Source organism: Chiroxiphia lanceolata, chromosome 9 (assembly GCF_009829145.1).
Source record: "Chiroxiphia lanceolata isolate bChiLan1 chromosome 9, bChiLan1.pri, whole genome shotgun sequence".
Lineage (NCBI taxonomy): Eukaryota > Metazoa > Chordata > Aves > Passeriformes > Pipridae > Chiroxiphia > Chiroxiphia lanceolata.
The window spans coordinates 8,725,905-8,748,597 of NC_045645.1; the positions used below are offsets into that span (position 1 = coordinate 8,725,905).

Below are 22,693 nucleotides of genomic sequence, written 5' to 3' on the forward strand. Positions count from 1 at the left end.
GCCAAGAACTGGCACCGGGAGCAGGGGATCAGTCTGTCACTTCAAAGTTTTCCCTGTCTGAGCCCAGACAGGAGAAAGGAAAATAGTTTCTATCATAAATCCATATGGAATGAGAAAGAGAAGGTGACATCTGTACAGAAGTTGGGTGTGAATCAGTGAATTTGTTAATAGGTATCAAAAGAACAGCCTGGAAGTTTGTAAAGGCATTTAGGAAGTGGATGAAACTCATAATAGACCAAGGATAATAAGACCAGCTCCTTCCTAATCTAAGCTAATTTCTGTGTTCATAATTATATAAATTATTTCTTCTAAGGAGATTAGATTTTTAAGTTAAATTCAGAACTTGGAGGCTCTTAATTCTGTTCTTGTCGGATCTAGAGTACATAATTTATTTTCTCTACATCAACACCCGGGCCGCGGCGGTGAAAGCGCCGCATCCTAACCACTAGACCACCAGAGGTTCGGGTCCCGGTCAGAGGAGTCCCCCGGGTAGATGGAGCTCGTTAGCCCTGTAAGGCCATCCATCTAAGAGAAGGTCACTCTAAACAAACCTACGTCCTGAGGACCTCACTGCCACCGTCCAAGCTTGCTCGGCCCCGGCAGATGAACCTTAGGATTAAAGGGTGGGCTCAGCTCAGCGCACACTGTGTCTCACCTAAAAAATCCACTGCGCAGGCTCGAAGGGCAAAGACCCTTCCCAAATCTTCGTTCGCGAAGACTGGCCATACATCAACACCCTAATCTAAAGAATTGGGACTATAACTGACCCTCGTTATGTAGTCCTTAAACAGGCAAAACTGTGCTTCATAATATTTGTAGAATATTTTGTCATCTTGTAATGACAGAAATGTAAGCTATTTTAGCAATTATACCTTAATATATATTTATGTGTCTTGCTGGTTTGCAAACAACAGTTATCCAAAGCTTCTGTAGGTAGAATCAGCATTTCTTCAAGAGTAAACTCTTTATAAATTAATTTTATTTGGTCAGGTACTTGTATTACTCTCTACTTTGTATCCTGAAACAAAAAATAACTCTATTCCCCTTACAAGCAATACATTGTAGTACGTATTAGTTGGGAGACAGGTTTTCCTCACTACTACTATACCTGAATCCTGAAATTACTTTGTTTGTAATAGTTTATTCCTTATGGCAAAACTCCTCTCCGAAGTAGATGGCAAAAGCGATTGTAGTGGTGCAGGCTACTATTCATATTACCAGAATAAACTAGTTCGTTCAGGAAACACTTAAATTTCAGAGGCTCGTGAGCACGAAGCAAGAAGTGACGCCGGTTCACGGCTGTGAGAGGTCCCCAGACACAGGGAGCTGCTGCTCACCTGCTCCAGCCCGGGCACTCCTGGTGCCTCGGTGTTCCCGAATCCTGGCTCCAAACCCAGAGCAACCAGGCGGCAGGAAGGTCCCCCGCACACAAGTAACCAGCGAGGCCGATGTGTTTTGCTGAGCAATGGCCCCTTCTCCTCACACTTCGAGCCTTGGAGAAGCTCCGCTCTCGCGGCACCCCACAAAGCTGTGCCGGCGCAGCCCCTTTAAGGGAGGCGGGCTTGGCGTCGCGTCCCGGCCGGCTCAGGCACATTCACTTCCAGGTCGGGGAGGTAAACACCGGGGAAGGGAGGGAGGAGAGAAGAAGAAAAAAAAAAAAGGAAAGAGCAGGAGCCCAGCGTCGGGACCGGCTGGCTGGGCGCTCGCCGGCGGCACCCAGCGCCGCGATGGTGAGGGGGCGATGAGGGGCTGGCGGTGGCGGGCAGGGAGGGAAGGAGGGAGGGAGGCAAGGAGGTAGGGAAAGAGGAAAAGAGGTGGGGAGGCTGCGTGTCCGCAGCCTCGGGGTGCCGGACCCGGCGGAGGGAGCAGAGGTGACCCGGGGGGAAGGGGCTGCCATGGCGGCGGCGCTGAGGGGCTGAGGCGACCCGGGGGGACCCCTTGCCGTCCCTCACGCCGGTACCGCGAGCCGGGCCGGGGCAGCCCCGCCGTTGTGTAACCGCGGCGCCGCCACCCGTTATGTAAAAGGGCGGTCGGACCCGGCGGACGGGAGGGAGGTCCGAGCCCTGCCCGGTGCGCCCCGGTGTCCCCGCGGCGCCGTGAGCGCGGGGATGGCCGGGCCGGGCTCGCCGCCCTGACCGCCCCTCACGGCGGAGCGCGGGCAGGGCCCCTCGGCGTGAGGGCACCACTGCCCGGCCCGGCCTCCGTGCCTCCTCCAGCCCTCCGACAGCACCTCGGGAATTGCTTTGTCCACACAGGAGGAAGCTTGGGCCTTGCTGGGCTCTCCCAGCTCGGAGCTGCCAAAGGAACAGCCTTTCCCTGCTCCAGACAGGCCGGAGCAGAACATATGGGAGCTGGTCGAATTGCTTCTCTGCTCCAGACATGAGTGTGCATATTTACTTCTAAAGGACTAGCAGGACCTTCCTGGGCGATCTGGTCTCATCCTTTGTCGTTAAAAGCCTAATTTCAGGCAATCCCCTAATAAATTTATTTATCGTTATTTTTAAAGTAGGTACTTTTTGTACCTGCTATTCTAATCAGTGAACTAGGGCAGAACTTAATTGTTTGACTATGTACTGACCGTTTTAATGCACCTTTGTTGCTGTGCTGGCACTGTGCTTCTCCTTAATGGCTTTTCCCCCTCTTATAGTTTGTATTCACTGTGGTGTATTTATAGGCAGCATTCGTATCTCTCACCTTTTGATCTGCTAGGCTAAGGAAAACAGGGTTTATTTCCTATTCCCAACATGCTTTTTTCCCCCCAGAGCATTCTAGGAGCTGTTATGTTTAAGCTCAAATGATTCAGGTATCGCTTAACCCAAATAGCCCTGTGAGATACTCAAGTGTCTTGAAAATGACCTAATCCTTCCCTATTTTTTTTGATGCTTCTCCTGACACCTTCTTTGGCTGCTTCGTGTTATTTTCTTGTGCTTCAGCAAACCACTCAGGTTCTTTTCTCCAGTCATTTCTAACTGAACTTGTATTTGAAGTTCTTCATACTAATCTTGAAATACATGGCCTTATTATGTCGTTCTGATGTGGCAGTATTTAATTTTAGACCTCTCGTGATCTCTGCTGACTTTGTATCACTAGCAACTTCAATTGCACTTGTTGTGCCAGAATGGTTTATGTTAAATTTGAGTTTTGAGCATAATCCTTCCTTGAGTCTGGTTAACGAATTGCCTGCATCTGTTTTATTTCATTTAATTCAATTTAAATAGGATAATCATAAAGCTTTCTTAGTAACGTAAATCATGGAGCTGTTTATTTTTCACTGCCTTTCCTTTATTAGCACTCAGAAGAACTTTGATGGCTGTTGCCTGAGTTCCTATTTCTTAATCATTTTAAGAATGCTCATTTTAAGAAAGTAAGTAAAATTTTGGGACTGTGGAGAGGTGGAAAAGAGAAACATGATACATCCCACACCAAAGGCTGAGGCTCTAAGTTATCTCTTATTTCCCTGCTAATATTTTGAGAGAAGGAACTGCCACAAACATAACAGAGACCTTACACGTTTGAGGTTTGCCATACTGAGTTAGGTATAAAAATCAGGGAGTGCATCATAAACATGGTACTGCTAGAGCTGCAATTGCTGTTTCTCTTCCAGTGGTATATTGCTGGTTTGCTGAGGGGGAAAAAGAACCAACCAAAACAAAAAACTACTTATGAAAAGAAAAACCCCTTTGGTTTGTAATGAGTCTGGCACACAGAGCCATAGGGAGCTGCATCTTTCAGGCTGGAGTTGGAAGGATCACAACACATATAGTGAAAAAGGGCCACACAACAGTGGAATTTACTTTTTTTGAAAAGTTAGATTGTAATTACTGACAGAAAACATCAGTTAAACCTGTTTCTTATTTTTTTTAGGTACTGTATAAGCAGGTGCTTGCTTGGTGGTGCTTCCCCAAAGGAACAGCATTTTGTTTTGACACACTCAGCCAGTTAATCTAGGCATAATGTTGGGCTTAAGATTCTCTAACTTATTCCAGGTACTCTAATATGTCCCCTCAAGCTCTTTTTTTCCTCTTCAACTGCATTTTGAAATATATGTTGAATATATTTTAGTGGTATTTAAAGTCAATTCAAGGGGTTTTGAGGAGAAAGTGTTGGAGGATAATGTTCTTTGTGAAAACCTTTCCAGCTGCCCTGGTGTGAGCTCGAAGCTGAGCTGGTAACATCATGTTGAAGTGGGTTTTGCATTTCAGTTCCCCAGGATTGGATTACTGTCAAAGGCCAGTAACCAGGCAGTTTACTGTCCCCCTGGACACTTTTGGTTTGCCTTGGTTATATTAAGCACTTAAAATGTGGTGGTTTTTTGTTGTTTTTTTTTAATAATTTTAATAAGCCTTAAAAAGCCCATTTAAATGCAGTTGTTCTCCTTTTTGTGCTATTCCATAAGCTAACTGGATTTGGATGTGTCACATTACTCCTACAATATATGTTTTAGCTAATGAAGGCACCCAGGCTTCCATAATTTTGTGTTTTGTGGAATTTAATTTTATATTTGTTTCCTGCCTGCTTAATTAATATCATAGGATGAAAGAAACTGTGAGTTTTAATGAAAGTATCAGAAAATTAAGAGGGCTATGAAAAAGTAAAATAGCATAATGAAAGTTCTACTCAAATACCACTGGATTCTTTATTAAATTTTAAAAAAATTTAAATTTAAATGCTATGCTGTGGTTGACACACATTTATGGTCTCTCATTAGAGTATTAGAACCAGAATGTGAAGTGAGCTGAAAACAAATGGCAGGTTTGTTTTCAAGCTGACATTAAAAAGCTCAGCTAAAGGAAGGAACCACTTAAATTCTGACCTTCTGAGAGCCTAAATACAGCTTTAACTGGGCAATATTCTCTTTAGGTAAAGGGAAGCTGAGCCACCAGCTCACATAAAATGTTTACAGGCTGAGTTCAAGCTGCAATTGCAGTAGCAAGCAGTCTAGGATATTGTTTTTATGGTGCTTGCCAAAGTACTTTATTAGATACAGATAAAAACATTGTACCTCTGCCCAGGTTACCTCAGGAGCCTTTGTTAGGGCTGTTTCCTCAGCCTTTGGGTAGGAAGTTGAAGAAACATTACAAATGACTCCTACAACCTGGACAAGTGGAGTTAATAGAAATGGTACTGTGTTGTTTGCAAGGGTAATTGATCCCTCCTTCTGGGGTTTGTTCCTTTATTGCCTGGAGATGCCCTGTATGAACTTCTAAAGTGATTACATAAAAATCCAAACGTTATTTTTAAATGACAGATTGGCCACTTAGAGGTACTGGTTGAAAAAAATAGTTTTCTGAGTCATCTGCTAGTGGCCTATCTGCAGGGCTAAAAATTCTCTTTGGAGTTTGCTCACTGATAGATAAAAGTGTTTCAGCTTTTCTGGCAGAAATGGTGGAACGGTGCCAGAAGGAATGAGGAGAGCCAGGATTCTGGGTTTGTCACATCTGAGCATCCAAGTAGAAATACAAGAGCTGATGGGAGACAAGGATGTCTTTGCTTTGGTGGGAATGATTTTCATGTACCTCTGAGTAAGGATTCTGATTTTGGTTTGAATCATCAGCTGTCATACAAATCCTGGGTGTATGTATTGATTTCAAGTTAAAAAGAAAATTTTCCCATTTCCTTTAAAAATGTACTTATAATAACCAGTTGGCTTTTTTCTCTTTAGAAGTATCTCAGGTGTTGTTGCACATTACAAAAAAACAGAAGGCACTCAGAGTTCCAAATTTTGTCCTTCCTTTCCTTACCAATTTAGGACTGGAGGCAGCCAGAAGTACTGTTTTCTGGTAATGTGAGCAAGCTGCATCACAAAGGAACTCCCGTTTCAGTAACAAAAAAATGTAATAATTAAGCTTAAAAAACTTAAATACCTAGCAAAATTGAGACAAAGGAGTTGGAAGTTGAATGTCAAAAGCTGCAGAAAGAGCTTACATTTGAATAATTTCAAGGTTTTAGTTCCAAAGCCTGTACTTAAGTCTTCAGGAGCTATTCAATTGCAGTCTCTCATTGTTGTCAATAAATGATTCATTAAAGATAAGTTCCATTCCATCTTTGCTCTAATGTGGTACCTCCCAGTCTTCAAATATGTGCACCTTATCTTAGAAGACTTATCTCTGTAAACTTATTTATATTTCTTCTAGGTAACCTTTTATATATTTCTGTACTTCTGTGATGAGCATATTAGGCAAATGAAGCAAGAGAAGTTAAATGAGCTGGGAAAGAAAGGTGAAATTATCCAGAACTTTCAGTATAAAAGGGAAGCTCCAATTTTTGCTGCAGATGAGATCTGGCACCGGTTGATGCTGTTATTTTCAATATTGTCTGGGGGAGTATGTACCAGTCACTCGGCCTCCTTTTGTGTGGTGCTGGGGATGATTCACAGTGCTGCAAGTCACTCTTTATGTTGATTAATCTGTGTGCCTGAAAACAGTGGGTTATTATTAGACATGGAATAGAAAAACCATTTGAGACTTTCATGTATCAGTGTACAACCTCAAACTCTGAAGGAGAAGGTCAGGTTTATATTCTGCCTTGTCCTTTATACCCAGGGTTTTGCTAGAGGTGATTTCCAGGCACAGTGTAAAAAGGAGGAACAGAACTACTGTAATAGGTATTACTTTATTGCTGCACAAGATTTGGAATTAAACCAGTTCTTTTTGAGTTTCCTTTTTTGATCTGAATCTCTAGCTGCCCTTTTCAGTATGAAAAATGGCTCTTATATATAGGAAATTTATCTGCAATATATGAAATTTATCTGCATTTCTAATGTAGGTTGGTAGTAGACTTCTAATATGGGTTGACTTAAATGAAAGATTAAAGGAAATAACTTAAATCCAGGAGTAAAATTTGATTTTAAAATCTTCTTTCAGTCTGTCATGAATGATAAATTTCCAGTAGACTTAATAAATTAGAATTGTTTTTCAGCAATTACATTTCTTCCTGTGGGAACACAGGCAGGGTTCAAGCCCAGCAAACCTGACTGGATGTGGTTCTGGGGTGACTGGAGAAGGAGGCTCCCAGCAGTTGGGCCAGTTGTTTATTGTGTGACCTGCCTTTGCCTGGCTCTGTGGGACACATCTCCTTTTGTAATATTTACCAGACACGAAAAGGAACATTACAGAGTAATGGGAGATTCATAGACCAGACAGAGTGATTTGACTAAATCTCCTTTGTTTCATTGTGTTTTGTGTATGACAGGAGGAAGCTTCTCCTTATTCTTTACTTGATATCTGTTTGAATTTCCTGACTGCCAACCTAGAGAAGTTCTGCACAGAAAGGCAAGATGGGACACTGTGCTTGCAGGAGCCAGGGATGTTTCCTCAAGAGGTGGCTGATCGACTGCTGCAGACGATGGCATTTCATGGTAAAAACAGTTATTTGTGGGGCAGCAGTGAAAATATTCTACTGGAATGTGACACTGCAGCTCTGGTGTACTTTCTGGTAGAATCTGCTGTTGCAGCTGTTTAAGCTGTGTTCATTAATCTCTTAATAGAGAATTTTTGTTATTTTTTGGTTTTCCACAGTTTCAGCAGAATTCTGCGTTGCCGTGTAGATAGTTCTAAATAGGTCCTTTGTCTTGCCTTTATGATTTTAATGTTCCTTTAATTGAACACTCTTTAATCTTCTTTAGTCACTTCAGAAAAAAACCAAATATTTGATTCTACTGCTTCTCACAACACTCAAATATTCCAGTATCTCTCACAGAGCAATGCAATTTTCTTTACTGTGTGCCCTTACAATTAAACTAGAAAATAACCTTGTGATTCTTAAAAATAGTTTCTCATCTCTTTGGTCACTTTTGTTGAAGTGGAATTGTTTGCTCAAAAGCAGACAGTGTCAAGAGTGGTATAAGCACCTTGTGGTGTTTCTAACATGTGGTGTACTGGCCTGTCATGTTCCCTGTCAGCACATCTCTGAGGAGAGGGCTGCCCTTGTTCACTTACTTTAGGCATGATAAAGGAAAATTTGTGCCAATAAAGCTTCTTACTATGAAAAATTGAATGTGTAGATTACACTAGAGAAGAGGCAGGAGGACCCATTCCTGGAGATCCTGGAGACTTTTGGTAAAAGATGAGACATGACACTACAAAAATTCCTGTACACACATCAAGTGCCCTATCCTATAGATGCAGATTTGATTGGGTCTTACTGTGCAAATACTGGTTTTCTGGTCAGAAATAACAGAAGGAACGGTCCTAAAAAAAGACAAGCTAAAAAAAAAAATTAATCTTTAATATACTTTGCTTTCTGATAAGTAATTCTTTAGAGTAGTTCCAAGAAATCAGATTCAAGAAAACTGAATTACCAGAAACTTATTACCAGTGAGGAGGACAGTTCCAGATACCAAAATGTCACAAACACATGGAAGGCAGGATGGAAAAACATGCATGGCAGGGTAAACAGGTCAAGGAGGGCCAGTGAGAGAGCCTCAATCCTTAGATGAAAAGATGAGCAAAAATGGAGAAGTAATTTGGTGATGCTTGAACCAAACTATTATTATATTTATTACTTTTACTTTTTCTGCTTGGTACCTGTTGTTTCACGCCATGTTTTTGCTTTGCCAGCAAAAGAGGAATGTCCTGACTACTACATCAGAAATGCCCAAACAGTTTGCTCTTTAGAAAAGCCTGCAAATCTTAACATTAATTTGACTTTTCACAGAGGCAATTACTAGCTCATGACTTAAATCCAGACTGTAGTGGCAATGATGTTATTTTTCATATATAATGCATTTTTATTTTGCTTTCTGTGTTAAATATGTGTGAAGATAGGAGGTTAAAAACCAGGAGTGCTGACATTATAACGCTGTAGAGTGAAACCAGAAGGACATGTTCTTCCTACTCCTTTTGTGTGCAGAGTTGTGCAACTGTACTCTTCTAGTGGCTTTTTATAAAGCAGTAAAACTGCTGTTGATAAGACACCATGGTATATTCAATGCATTTTGGGTAGTTCCATGCAGGGAACTCAATGTATTGTTTCAGTTAGGATGTTGCCTGCATGTTGCAAGAAAAGGCTCCTTATGCATTCTCCTTTCTGCAGAGTAAAAAGATAATAATTTCAAAAAAGGATTGTTTCATTTTCCTTTTTACATCTCTGTCTTTCTCTCCTTCTCACCCTTTCCTTACCCTCCTCTTTCTCCTCTTTGAATCACTTCTTAGGTTTCTTTCTCACATTCAGCTTGTTTCTGAGCAACACTCCTACCTTCTTCCTGAGGGATGTATAGAACTTGATTAGCTTAATTTAGTGTATTGATCCTACTTATGAATTCAGTCAAATGCTAAATTATTCAGTTAAAGCAAGATGAGATCAGGTCATTGATAGGTGGTGCAATCTTGAGGTTAATAGACCTATGGCCAGGGAAGAATTATACTCAGAAATTTTGAAATTCTGGTTTTAGCACAACTTCTAACAAGTTCGAGGAGAAAATCCAAAAGATACAGCAGCAGTGGGATTGTTTTTGAATCATATCCATGTTTTATTTATTGCATGTTCCATGTTCTGAACCAAACAGGTGATGTGTACATACTACTCCTTAATATATCTATCCTATTCTTAAACCTGAAACTCCCTTGTAACTAATTTTCTTTGCTGACCCTTTGACTCCTTAAAATAACAGTGGTGTTCTGTAACACCGGAGCCAAACGCTGATGCTGTTTTCCAACAGGGCTTCTGAACGATGGGACTGTGGGGATCTTCCGAGGGAACCAGATGCGTTTGAAACGGGCTTGTATCCGGAAAGCCAAAATCTCGGCCGTGGCCTTCCGGAAAGCGTTCTGCCATCACAAGCTGGTGGAACTGGATGCCACGGGGGTGAACGCAGACATAACAATCACAGACATTATAAGTGGACTGGGCAGCAACAAATGGATCCAGCAGAACCTGCAATGCCTTGTGCTGAACTCACTGACTCTTTCCCTGGAAGACCCGTACGAGAGGTGTTTCAGCCAGCTCTCCGGGCTGCGCGCCTTGAGCATCACCAACGTGCTGTTCTACAACGAGGACTTGGCAGATGTCGCGTCGCTCCCGAGGCTGGAAAGCCTGGATATATCCAACACCTCCGTCACTGACATCACGGCGCTCCTCACCTGCAAGGACCGGCTCAAGTCTTTGACCATGCACCACCTGAAATGCTTGAAAATGACCACGACCCAGATCCTGGACGTTATTAGAGAACTGAAATACCTGAACCACCTCGATATCTCCGACGACAAACAGTTCACATCGGACATAGCCCTTCGTTTGCTGGAACAGAAGGATATCCTGCCCAACCTTGTGTCATTGGACATTTCTGGCAGAAAACACGTGACAGACAAAGCTGTGGAAGCGTTCATCCAGCAGAGACCCACCATGCAGTTTGTGGGACTGCTCGCCACCGACGCCGGCTACTCGGAATTCCTGACGGGAGAAGGGAACCTAAAGGTTAAGTGGGGGAATTAATTTCACTGAAAAATTGTGATGTACAGGAAAAATAGAACTAATCATGTGTAACAAATGTATGTGGGTGTTTCAGGAGGAGACTGTAGGTTCACTTTTTTAGCTGTTAATTGTAATTACTGACTTTATGTCAAATTCCTGCTTAATTCTGACACAAACTGCTAAATTTTCGTAATACTATTATTATAAGAAGTATCTGTGTTCTTTTCAGGGAACCTTAGATCCTGATTTAACATACCTAAGAGAGCTGAGCTTTGTCTAGTCTGAAGTCATTTAGTGGAATAATATTCTCTGGATCCCAGCACAGTGTCTCTCATAACTCAGTGTGTAAGAGGTGGAAGTACAATTTGCATAAGCTTTGAGCAGTTCATGATTAACACAGCAGATACAGTAAAACTGAATAACTCAGCTGCTCTTACCACCACCACCACTGCTATTTCCTGTTACAATATTTCTACCCACCTTGAAAGGTCTTTTGGTGATGAACATATAAGAAGGAATTACTTAGGATGAACAACTTCCCCTTCTTGAACAAATCCTGAATTCCTTAGTCCCTTAGGGTGAGACAGTGTTTACTGAAGTGCATTTATTTATCTTTTAGTGCCAGGCAACAAGACATCATTCCCTGTTCTGTAGAATATGGATGCACTTATTGGAGAATGAGCCTGTCCTGTCCCTACTATGAAGGGGTCAGAATTAATGAAGAAAGAAAGATATATTTTAGGCAAGTCAGTGGTATATCATCTTTAACTCTGAGTTTTGTTTGCTGCTGTGCCATGAGGATGATGGAAACTGCAGAGGGAATGAGGAAGAGTGCATAATGTGTCCATAGTTTAGTCTGTCTCCTGTCCAAGCTGTGTTTTGCGCTTCAGTTTTAAAATTCAGAATGCTCTTGTTATAGGCAAGTGGAACAACAGCTGCACAATTTAATTTTTTTCTTCCCTGAGACATTTGAAATTTGGTCAGGTCTCTTGAGGACTTAGTTGTCACAGTGAGAGCAAAGTGTATGAATGTTGAAATGGCTGGTCAGAGAAAGCAAATTCCCCTTTGGTGTGATGACGTACAGCATCAGGAAGTTATACCTCATGTTTGTTATAAAATAATTCAGTGTAATCCTCCTATTTAGAATACATGCTTCAGAGAATTGTCTGTGCTGTGAAAGCGCAGGAAAGGAGAAGGTTCTAGTAATGTGAAAATCCCAATGGACTTGTAGCAGTGTAGTTAACAAAAAGCAGTTTGCATTTTATTTTTCTTTTTTTAAGACATAGTTGTCAAGAAGAGACTGTAGTGTGATTGGTTTTATTTCCTTTTTTTCCCTTTTTTTTTTTTTTTGGTGACCTGAATTCATTAGTAACTCTACTGAAATATTCAACTGCTTAGTCTAGATATTACTAAAGAATAAACAGGACACTGCACTCATGGAAACAGCAGAGGCAAAATATTACTGTCTTTACAGCAGTCCAGTGAAATTTGATTATGAACACCAGGCAGATATTATAGTTAAGAACATGAAGCCAAGTGGAAATACTTCATGTGGGGTATAATTGGCTGCAGAACATGTCAGTAAATATGATTGCCCTGTTCTAATCAGTAGAGAATATAAAACAAAATCCAAGATGTTTTCAGTTCTCTCTAGGCTGTAATATATTTCTGATCTCACAAGTTTAAAAAAATATGTCTCTGTTCAATACAGGACATACAGAATGTGACACTTTAATCTACAAACATTTGCTTTCCTGTGTGTGATGTGTTCAGGAGAACAAGTTCTGCATGCTGCCCTAGGAATTGTAAAAAACAGTGATTGCAGCAATGGTTCATTAAATAGTAGGACTGAGGAACAAACCATCCACAGTTATACAACTTACAGTTATAAATAGAAAAAATATAGTTAAATAGAGAATATAGCAGACTGGGCAGTGAAAAAAATTGCAGCCAGTTGCTGATTTAATATTCTGAACTTAAAGCTCATGCTAGTCGATAGCTCAGCTTCTAATGCAGTCTTTGCCCAACTTAGTTCATTGTTTGGTTTTCACATGTATTTCAAGTCTGGTTTTAAGAATTACTTCTTTTGCAGGGAGCATGAGTTAGTTCTCTGCTATGGTGCTGGAAAGCCTTTGCTACAGATACAGTTTATAAGAAACTTGATGCAGATAAAGAACGGATTTTTTTTTTTTTGTTTTTATTTTTGCTGGAACTAGAACCAGGGCGAAAAAATTACAGCTAAACCACATCAGTTTATCAGCTGCAGTGACAGAGCATTCAGTTACAAACAGTGCTTGTAGGCATTTGGGGCATCATACACAGCTTTTGGTAGGTGTGAAGTGCTACTTTTACTTAATGGTTTCATACAGTTCTGCTTAAAGACATGACTGAGGCCTAATTTTGGCTTACAACGTGACTTCTTTATGGAGAATGTTTGCTGATTGTATAGTTCTGGATTATCCAAAGTTAAAGCAATCCAAAATATCATTGCCTTTGAAACTGCAGCTTTGCACTTCTTGCCAACCAAGTTTTTAAAGTAAAATGATGACATCTTGAACTAAAGATTATTTCTGTGCTCACAGGTGTCAGGAGAAGCAAATGAAACTCAGATTTCTGAAGCACTGAAGCGTTACAGTGAACGGGCCTTCTTTGTGAGAGAAGCGCTTTTTCATTTATTCAGCCTGACACACGTCATGGAAAAAACAAAGCCTGAAATTTTAAAGGTAAAAAATAATATGGTTTTGATGATTGTCCTGCATTGTTTCTTAAACTGAGCTCACCCCCAGAATCTTGGTATAAGTTATTTTATCGGCTTTTACATTTTCGGTTCTGTTTGTTGAGATTAAAATTGTAATGTTAGATAAAAATTAAAGAACTCTTTAAACAGTGGTGATGTAGAAGATGCCCTGTAGCATTTTATATCAGGTAAAGTGGATCTGGACTAATGTATAGTATCTAAATTAATTTTTTCACGTAACTTTTAATATGAGATGAAGTTTTCTTTATATGCTGAATTCTGTCAGTAGAACATAATTGGATCAAATCAAAGGTCTGTCTAGTCTCATTCACCAGACAGAACTGTGCCTCCTGCTGATGCTCACAAACAGTAATAATAAGTAATAAGTAATAATAAGTGACAATTTTCTCTACTGTCACCTTCCAGTATGACAGCAAGTGAGTAAATGTCGTTAGTGTTCTATATTGGGCTCTGTTTTGGAGCCTAGAAACTTCCTTAGAAATCCATTCTAGGCATTGGCTTTCCATGTCTGGAACACCAGAAATGGTTAATTTTTGCTGTGGTAAAAAGAGGTATCAGTAGGACACATGATTTTTGTTTTTCCTGTCCTCTTTGGTGTTGAACAGGTAGCCTTGAACTTGCTGGCCTCAATATCAAAAAGACTTTGTCCATAAATAATCAACAAGAAAGGTATTCCTAGGTGGGTTCACAGTCAACATACCTAGCCAAAAACAATTCAGGAAGGAGCTGCAAGGAATCTGTTCTGACCTAGCAGCTGAGGATGTGATTTGAAATTGCTCATCACCAAACAAGCCACCACATTGTTACCATTGCACTGCAGACATTCTGTCCTACCTCATTCACCTCTGAAAGGCTTTGGTGATTTCAGCCCAGTGTGTAAAGCAAACCCTGGATCTTTCTAGGAATTTCTTCCATTCCATGCAGCCTCTCTTTTGAGAGCTTGCTGCAAGCTGTGCAAAAGGACTTGGAGCACTAGAAGTTGTCGGCTTTGAATCACTGAACAGAAGGAAATGTTCCTCCTGAGAATTTAAATCCCACCAGATGGATTTCTCACTGAAGTGACAGGGAGGCAAAAAATTGGGTGCTGGGAGTCAGTGCTGTGGCCTCGAGCAGCAGCAGGTTGTTCTTGGGATCTGTGTGCAAATGTGTAAGTAACTGAGGTGGGCAAAACTCTTGTATTTCAGCTGGTGGTGATTGGGATGAGGAATCACCCCCTGAACTTGCCCGTGCAGCTGGCAGCCAGTGCGTGTGTGTTTAACCTGACCAAGCAGGACTTGGCAGCGGGAATGCCCGTGCGGCTTCTGGCCGACGTCACTCACTTGCTCCTGAAGGCCATGGAGCACTTCCCAAACCATCAACAGGTAAAAGACAAAATTCCTTTGTTTCCTGTAGGATTCTCTGTCTCGTGGATCTTAACAAAAGGCTTTTCTACGTCTCATGACCTCATGGAAATATGTTTAATGATTCATAGTAAGAAAATATTCTGAAATAGCTATGTTTCTGATGAAGGAATTCTGTTTCATTTCTCAGCTGCAAAAGAATTGCCTTCTTTCACTATGCAGTGACAGAATCCTTCAGGATGTTCCCTTTAACAGGCAAGTTTTATGTGTCAGTTAAAATTATGTTAAATGTAGGATTGCAGAATATTTTTCTTCGTCTGTTCCTTCGGAAGCTTTGTTTCTGGTCTCAGTTTTGGTCAGATTAAATCATTCCATTGTGCTGAATTTACCTGGCCTATGTTATTTTAGGCCTGTGGACCCAAACATATACCACTGAATATAGGTCTGAAAAAATCCTTTGGTATACAGGTATTTTTTACTTCAGCTGGATGAGTCTGTCACTGATGGCATGTAACAGAAGTCAGGATTTTTCTGGGCATTTCTATGGGATTGCTTTTTGAAGTCATTTTTCTACTTAAATATTTTGTCCAGATGCTTTCAAGTGTGTTGACCTGATGTTTCAGAAGATTGTGCCAAATTTTTCCTCCTTCTTTGGAAGCAGTTCCTATATACTTTAATATATAATTAGAAATAAGAGAGGCTAAGCAAACAGCTCAAAGCTGGCAGAGGCTCATGGAATACCTGCAATTTGACTGTATTTCTACTTTTTTTGGTATGGGGCATTCTTCTTCCAGTTTCTGTTGTCTATGCACATCTTTCTTTTACTAAGACTTCTGAAAATTAATTTTATTTTTAACTTCCAGGTTTGAAGCAGCCAAACTTGTTATGCAGTGGCTGTGTAATCATGAAGATCAAAACATGCAAAGGATGGCTGTAGCCATAATTTCCATTCTTGCTGCAAAGGTATGAAATTTAAGCTTTGAGATGATAGGATAGTATTTCTAAAGTCTAAAAAATTGTTGATATGGTTTTGTTTGTTTACAGCTTTCAACAGAGCAAACAGCTCAACTTGGTGCAGAACTCTTCATTGTTAGGGTAAGTCAGATACTTCCCTGATATCCCATCCTCTCCAGCTCTTCCTGCTACCAGTATTCCTGAGATACAAAATTAACATAAGGAGATAATCTGTTCTTAAAGTTCTGACTTGTGTTCATGTGAAAGTTCTTTAGAAGGGAAAAGCCTAGAGATTTTGTTAGAGGTGATAGCAGAGCCAGGAGACGTATTAGCAGAGATGAAAAGGAACTAATGTGGAAAAACTTGACACAATTAATACAAAGTGAAACAGCAAGGCTTCTCTTGATTTGAAATCCATTGTGTCAGGTGAAATATGCTCAGAGGGAGAATGTTTGAAGCAAATGCTTCATGCAGTCAATGTTTGTGTGGGGTGCAGAGTTCTGTGGGTGGCTTTGTGCCATCCATAGTGGTGCTACACGTGTAATTACTGTGAAAACAAAGGAATTCCTTTAGAAGGCAACCATGTTCAAAGGAGAAAATTTAATAGTTGTTTTATTTTGTATAATTTGACCCTAAACACGTAGATCTTTACTCTGCATGTAAATGCCACTGTGGATTACCCTGGTTGGTGCAGAAGAAGCAGAGGAGCCAGTACATATTTCAATACACAGTCATAACTGGGATTTTTTGATTTTTATTTTTCCAGCAACTTCTACAAATAGTTAAACAGAAAACAAATCAGAATCTTGTAGATACCACCCTCAAGTTCACACTGAGTGCACTTTGGAACCTCACTGATGAATCTCCAACAACATGTCGGCACTTTATTGAAAATCAAGGGCTAGAACTTTTCATGAGAGTCTTAGAGGTGAGGAGTGCAGTGGTGGTGGTGGATTGTCAACACAGGGTTCTAATTAATATGGTTTCAATAATAACATAAATGGTTACCTGTTGTTTGTCTCTTTTTTTCTACAGTCTTTTCCATCTGAATCATCCATCCAACAGAAAGTTCTTGGACTTTTGGTGAGACGAAAAAGAAAAATCTGAAATACATACTTCTAAATATTAATTTTGAAAGGGTTTTTTTTAACCCTATGTTAATCTGAAAAATTCCATTATATTTTTATGTTCTTCTTTAATTTTTATAGTATGTGTTATTCACAATTGACACATTTTTGGACTGTTTTATGAATTCTTCAAAAGTTATATTGAAATTTGATGTTTACAGTAAATAAAAGGAGTACTTTTAAGAAAGTACAGTGAGTGAGGCTTCATGTGAGTCCAAATGTAAAAAGTAGATTGATAGTCAGTGGAATTCAAAATTGTGCACTCTGAAGTTTCCTGAAATTGTTTTTTTAGAATGTTAAAATCAGCCTTTGATTTAGTGTAATCTGCATGTTAATGGCCTAAAATTACTTTATGAGAAAACCTGTTTGTTTTAAGACATATTCCTGCACTAGACTGGAAGAATTTTCAAAAGCAAAAGTAGTATTTTGGCATGTGGTGGTCACCTGGATGTATGAAGATCTCATCCAGGTGTTTACTGACACAATGTAGCTGAAGTTCATGTTTATCTCCCTCACACTATATTCTTTCTGTTGATATTCTCTCTCTTTTTTTTTTTTTTGTTTTTTCCCCTTCCAGAACAACATAGCTGAAGTTAAAGAACTCCATTCTGAATTGATGTGGAAGGACTTTATAGACCACATCAGTAAATTGTTGCACAGTGTGGAGGTGGAAGTCAGCTACTTTGCAGCAGGGATTATTGCTCACTTGATATCTCGGGGAGAGCAGGCCTGGACATTGAGTCGCAGCCAGAGGACGTCTCTCCTTGAGCAGCTGGTACAGAAATGATGGTGAATTTTGTCATACTCTCTTAGATTTTTTTCAATGTTTGTATTTAACAGTCAGTGTTCTCGGTTCTGTGTTTTGCAGCATTCTGCCATTTTGAATTGGCCAACCCCAGAATGTGAGATGGTGGCTTACAGGTAACTACTGTCTTGATCTAGAGTTTGGAAAATAAACTCAACTAGATTTAAAACTTGTTCCCAAAGCAGAGTGAGCTGCCAGTCAGACATGGTTTCATCCAGTGGAAAAACACCTATTGGCTAAAAATATGCAGTGGGCTAATTTTCCCTTTGTGACCAAAGAAGGTTAAGGACTCCTGTAAAATAAAAATATGCTGCTTTTCTGTTAAAGGTATTCAGCTGCAGGCCTAAAAAACTTAGACACAAAGATTAACTAGTAAGGTTATCTTGGCTCACACCATGTCAGTGCTGTCTGTCCTAGGTAAGAAACTTAAGGCCAAAAATTAGATACAATTAGATAATTGCTGGAGATCTAATACTTACATTTTCCACTGTTTTTACTCCTATTTTTAAGGAGCAGGAGGCACCCAGATCTTATGGTAAATGCATAACATATCCACTATGTCTGATTTTTGCTAATAACTGCCTTCAACTAGAGTTTTAGATGCAGCAGGCAAGTGTCTTGATCAGTGTCTTTCCCAGTTAACCTATAGCTGAATGAGCAGACAACGTCACCTCTGAAGTAATGATATCTAATAGCAAAGCAAGTAGCTGTTTCTCTCCTCTTTGTTTTAATAGGTCTTTCAATCCGTTTTTTCCACTACTTGGCTGTTTCATGACACCTGGTGTCCAGTTATGGGCAGTGTGGGCCATGCAGCACGTCTGCAGCAAAAATCGTATGTATTGAGATCATATTACCCTTCAAATTCTTATTTCTTAACATACTCACTAGCACAAAGTGGGAAAAAAATAAGAATTCCTCAGATATTCACTCCTAATCCTGTGGAGAAGATACATTTGGGCCTTGACTAAATGGGGCAGAAAAAGAAAGTAGTAAAAGTTCCTTACGTCCTTTTTATTTACTAGAATTTTACTGTTAGGTGCATAATATTAATTCCAAAATGTGGATGTATTAAGATTAACTACATTTTTTGCTTGCACAGGTGTTTTTATTCAGAAATGTAACTATTAGTAATGGGCAACAGATTTCTTTTAAGTTAAGAACAATGACCATAGCAGGTGTCAGGGTCTCACTGTGGGAACAGAAATGCTGGGTAATCCTGCCCTAATCGCCTTTTGCAGTAACTTGCTGGGACAGAAAGGTCAATTCCTTAATCCATCCTTCCCGTCTACAAAATGGGAACACCAATGTCTAGTTTGTAAAATGATTTGAGAGCATTTGATAAAAGTGTTGGGAAAGGAAATAAATCTCCCAACCATATCTAAATGTAAGAGTGGACAAACGTTCCTGGCTTTTAATGCTGGGTTTTTTGGTTGTTTTTTTGACATAAATTTTTGACATGAATGTGTGTATATAAAGCAGCTTTCCTCTAAAGTATTAAAAGTGTTTTCTGTGCCAGTTTTTAATCTTGATAGCAATATATCTAGGCTTGTTTATCCCTGTCGCATAAATCACTATTTCTGCAGTGATAAGGCATCTGTTCAGGACTAACCAATAAGATGGCAAAATATATAACTGCACACAGAATACTGTTTGCTGCTCTTTATAGAGCTCATAAATATAATGAGCTACTGTTCCCAGGGTGCTGCCCAGAAATCTGAGAGGGCTCTTCCTGTTGAAGAAGGACTGTTCTGACAGAGCTGTTTTACTGGTCAGACTCTGGATAACAGATTTTGATTAAGACCCTGTCATTTCTCTCTGTCCTTTAGTCCTGTTAACTTGGTACTGTCCTATTTGTTCTATTTATTTGTAGTGTTTATTTTGTGCTGCCCTAACCTCTGAGCTTTCAACATGCCACAGGGGTTTGTATTGGCATACTCCTGATTTGAGATCAAGGCAGTTCCTGAAGTTTAGTTCTGATGGTAGTTGATGCCAGAAGCTTCTGCACAAAGTTGCAGAGAAGCCAAATGTTGGTAGCAAATGTAATAACCTACTCTGAGGGAAAATGTGTTTAATTCTGAAATATGTAGATTTATTTTGGGGGAAAATCTTCAGCTGTTGGTGCTTGGCTCCAAGGAGGCTTTTTCTCCTGGAGAGGAGATGCATTTTATTTTGACCCGCTCTTATAGATGAGGCTGGAAAGTAATCTGGAATTAATGGGTTTTTTTAAATTTTTTCTTGTTTATTTTTCTCCTTTTGCTGTTTGCCTATATCATATTCCCCTCAGTGAGCTAACTTTACTAAAATATTAGTAACACTGCAGTAAATTTGATCCCCAGTGAAATGCTGAATGTCAGCACTTAAACAACTCCGGTGTTGCATCATGGAGATGAATGGGGAAGTTGGGCCTGGCTGAGGCCTGTGGGTTGCATTACAGTCATCCTGACCTTTCCATAACAACCCCTGGAGCCTGCACATTACATTCACCACGCAGCTCTTTTTATAGTTCTTCCCTGCTCTCAGTGACACCAGAGCTGCTGGAGGTGCAATTTCAACTTTTTGAAATCAACAATGAAAATGGAAGAAACCCTGGAAAGGCACTTGTAGCAACTTGTTGCTAGTTAAAGGCCACCATCAATAGCATTTGGCAAAGTGTATTTGAAGGAATTAGTTAGTATTCATTCCACAAGCCTGTACAAATGGTGTGGTATATCTGACACCATTTTTTGGTAACTGTTCTGTACTGAGGTTTTTGGCAAAGGTACTACTTTTACCTGGATACTCGTAGACACTACAGTACTTCTTATTCCTGTTTCTTATGTCTGTATGTGTGCACTTAAAATGCCTGCAGAGGAGGTGGAGGAAAGAGAGAATCCTGTGCACATTACAGGGCACTTTCCAGTCAGCTGAGACAGGCTTGGTAACAGACCTCATTACAATCTGAGTCCTGTCCAAGTAACTCTTGTTGCGTTTTCACTTGCTTAAGTACCAGTGCACTTCTGTGGACACTTTAGGGAGTGTCCTAAATGTTGCCTGGAGACAAAAATGGATTTGAATCAGTGTTTACAGTATCTGCTACCTTTACCCTAGATAATTGGGTTTTTAATTCCCTTTTTATAATCTCGTTACAGCTGCCAGATACTGCAGCATGTTAATTGAAGAAGGTGGTTTACAGCATTTGTACAACATCAAGGAAAACGTCCAGACTGATCCCCATGTCCAAAGGATTGCCATTGCCATCCTGGACAGTTTAGAAAAAAACATTATGCGTCACGGGAGACCCCCACCGTGTAGGAAACAGCAACAGACCAAACCAAACTGAAAGCTGCAGGTAGAGGAGTGTAAAGTATTGTCTCTGTAATAATCCCTTCTGATGTGTGTGTAGTTGGAGTAATTTGTAATATATTGGTCACCATTAAAGTGATTTGCCAGTAACTGTGGTACCCAAAACCATGTGTGGAAACCTTTGCTGAACATCGGCTTTGATGGCAACCACGTGTGTGACTTGTCAAGGGTCAGGCTTGAGCTGGTCATAAGGTGGGGTTAGTGCTGCCTGCCAGGAGATGGGACTTGTACAGATCAATATGCACATCTGAAAACAAGACTTGAAGGAATATCCTGTTTTGTGACTCCTGGGAGAAAAAGTTATTCCATCCCTGTGATTGCTCTTCATAACACTGTTCACCAGTTTGGTGTTTGAATAGAACTGTGTGTGGTTGTGAGATCCAACACTCCTACAGACTAAACCACAAGTCCGTGCATGCAGGTTACAGTGAGACTTGTAACTAAGGCGACCAAAATGTCCATTGTCTCATAACCCTTCTAGACACAAATGAGGTCTTCAGCTTCCTTTTCCTTTTGCCTGCAAGCCATGTTCTTTTGTTTTCCTTACTGCTGGAACAATGCCTTTTTGCAGTTCATTTCTCCAGAGTCCTCCCTGCTCTTAGCAAGGTGGGGACCACACCATGTTCAGGGAAAGGGGAAACCCACTCAAGTAAAGCAGTAGAAACAGGACTAAAATGAAACAGTACTAAAAGGATGAACTAAGTTTGAGATTTTAAACTTTATAACAAGAAGGGAGTTTTGCTGTTGTGTGACTACTCTTAGTTGTGTGTGATACCTTTTGTTTTTAGAATACTTGGGAATAGGGAAAGGAGAAGGCTCATTAGAGCAAAATACTGACTTGACTTCATCGTGAAGGGGATTGCATGTACTCATCAGAGGCCCAGGATATTTGGTCACCTTATTTATAAGAGACTAATGATTGCTCTCGTTTTCTGTAAATATTCAGTCAGTATTGTGCAGTGAATTATATTTCCAAGTCATGGCAGTGAGTGTAAAATACACCCAGTGTTCTATGTAAACCCCGTGTCAATGGCATTGTTTTGTGGAGTGTGAAATTTTACATGAAGATGCTAATTGTAACAACTTGTTCCTTTCTTGGTTACCTATGGGTTACAAATGATGTGTCCAATGAAACATATTGCACAGCATACAGATGCCTGATACAATGCAAGTGATGGAAGCAAACTGCATGTCCATTCAAATTCAATTTAATTTCAGGTATTGTTTTTGTTTATCTGCTTAGTCTGTGTAGTTCCACGGCCACTGATTGATATTCAGAGATACTTCTGTAAATACTTGGGAATTGAGTTTAAAAAGAAAACTTAGGTTTGGTAGCTCATGAGCAGGGATGGCTTCTTCATGATGACCATATTTTACTATTTTTAACTCCTTCCTTCTCCCAGCTCCCATCCTTCAAATAAAAATATCACCTCTAATCTTCAATAACATTGTGTATTTCAGCAACTTCAAAAGGTGCTCATCCAGTAATTTAATCAGTGTTTTCTCATTGTTTTTTGTACAAAAGTATAATTTGGCTATAATTTCATGTGTGTATCTGGCTATGTACAGTTTTCTCAATTCAGACAGAAATTCAACTGGCTGTAGCTTTGAATTATGAAGGTGGTATAAAAATTAAAAACAGCCTACAAGCTTTTACCCCTCACCCTTCTGAGATGTCTGCTATGGGACTTGTATAGAGTTTCCATTACATGAAGTGGAACGCAAAACTTGTCAAAATTGGTGTTAATAGAATAAATATAAATCAATTGCTATAAAATTTTAAAATAAAGATGACAACTCTCCTTACAGTACTGTTTTTTCCTAATAATAGGAGAACTTGCTGAAGCATCTTAACTAAAACTGTGCAGAAAAAAAAGTACTACTCCCTGCAGCACAAAGTGCAGGTGATAATGGCACCAGGCCACAGGTCTGGAAGACGTGTCACTTCATGAAGTTC

At 40.1% G+C, this 22,693-nt stretch overlaps 1 protein-coding gene across 3 annotated transcripts; it reads left to right on the forward strand.

The window, feature by feature from the left end:
- The first annotated feature begins 1,588 nt into the window (after positions 1-1,588).
- LOC116791314 (protein zyg-11 homolog B) lies at positions 1,589-22,538 on the forward strand. Of its 3 annotated transcripts, none has more exons than XM_032697163.1 (15): positions 1,589-1,730; positions 3,865-3,986; positions 7,192-7,357; positions 9,659-10,413; positions 12,993-13,133; positions 14,353-14,529; positions 14,699-14,763; positions 15,372-15,471; positions 15,553-15,603; positions 16,229-16,390; positions 16,498-16,545; positions 17,167-17,364; positions 17,458-17,510; positions 18,129-18,226; positions 20,523-22,538. In XM_032697163.1, exons 2-15 carry the CDS (start codon positions 3,954-3,956, stop codon positions 20,711-20,713), a joined length of 2,238 nt encoding a protein of 745 aa, XP_032553054.1. In that variant the 5' UTR covers positions 1,589-1,730; positions 3,865-3,953; the 3' UTR covers positions 20,714-22,538. The 3 variants fall into 3 exon arrangements, with proteins under 3 accessions (XP_032553054.1, XP_032553055.1, XP_032553053.1); XM_032697162.1 differs by lacking the exon at positions 1,589-1,730 and adding an exon at positions 2,122-2,505; XM_032697164.1 differs by lacking the exon at positions 3,865-3,986.
- Positions 22,539-22,693: the final 155 nt, after the last annotated feature.

Excerpts from the sequence above, each read along its gene's own strand:
- LOC116791314 (XM_032697163.1), top strand. The coding sequence starts at position 3,954 with ATGTTGGGCTTAAGATTCTCTAACTTATTCCAG. Across the intron at positions 15,472-15,552 it reads TTTCCATTCTTGCTGCAAAG|CTTTCAACAGAGCAAACAGC; the intron begins GTATGAAATTTA and ends GTTTGTTTACAG. Across the intron at positions 17,511-18,128 it reads TGTGAGATGGTGGCTTACAG|GTCTTTCAATCCGTTTTTTC; the intron begins GTAACTACTGTC and ends TTGTTTTAATAG.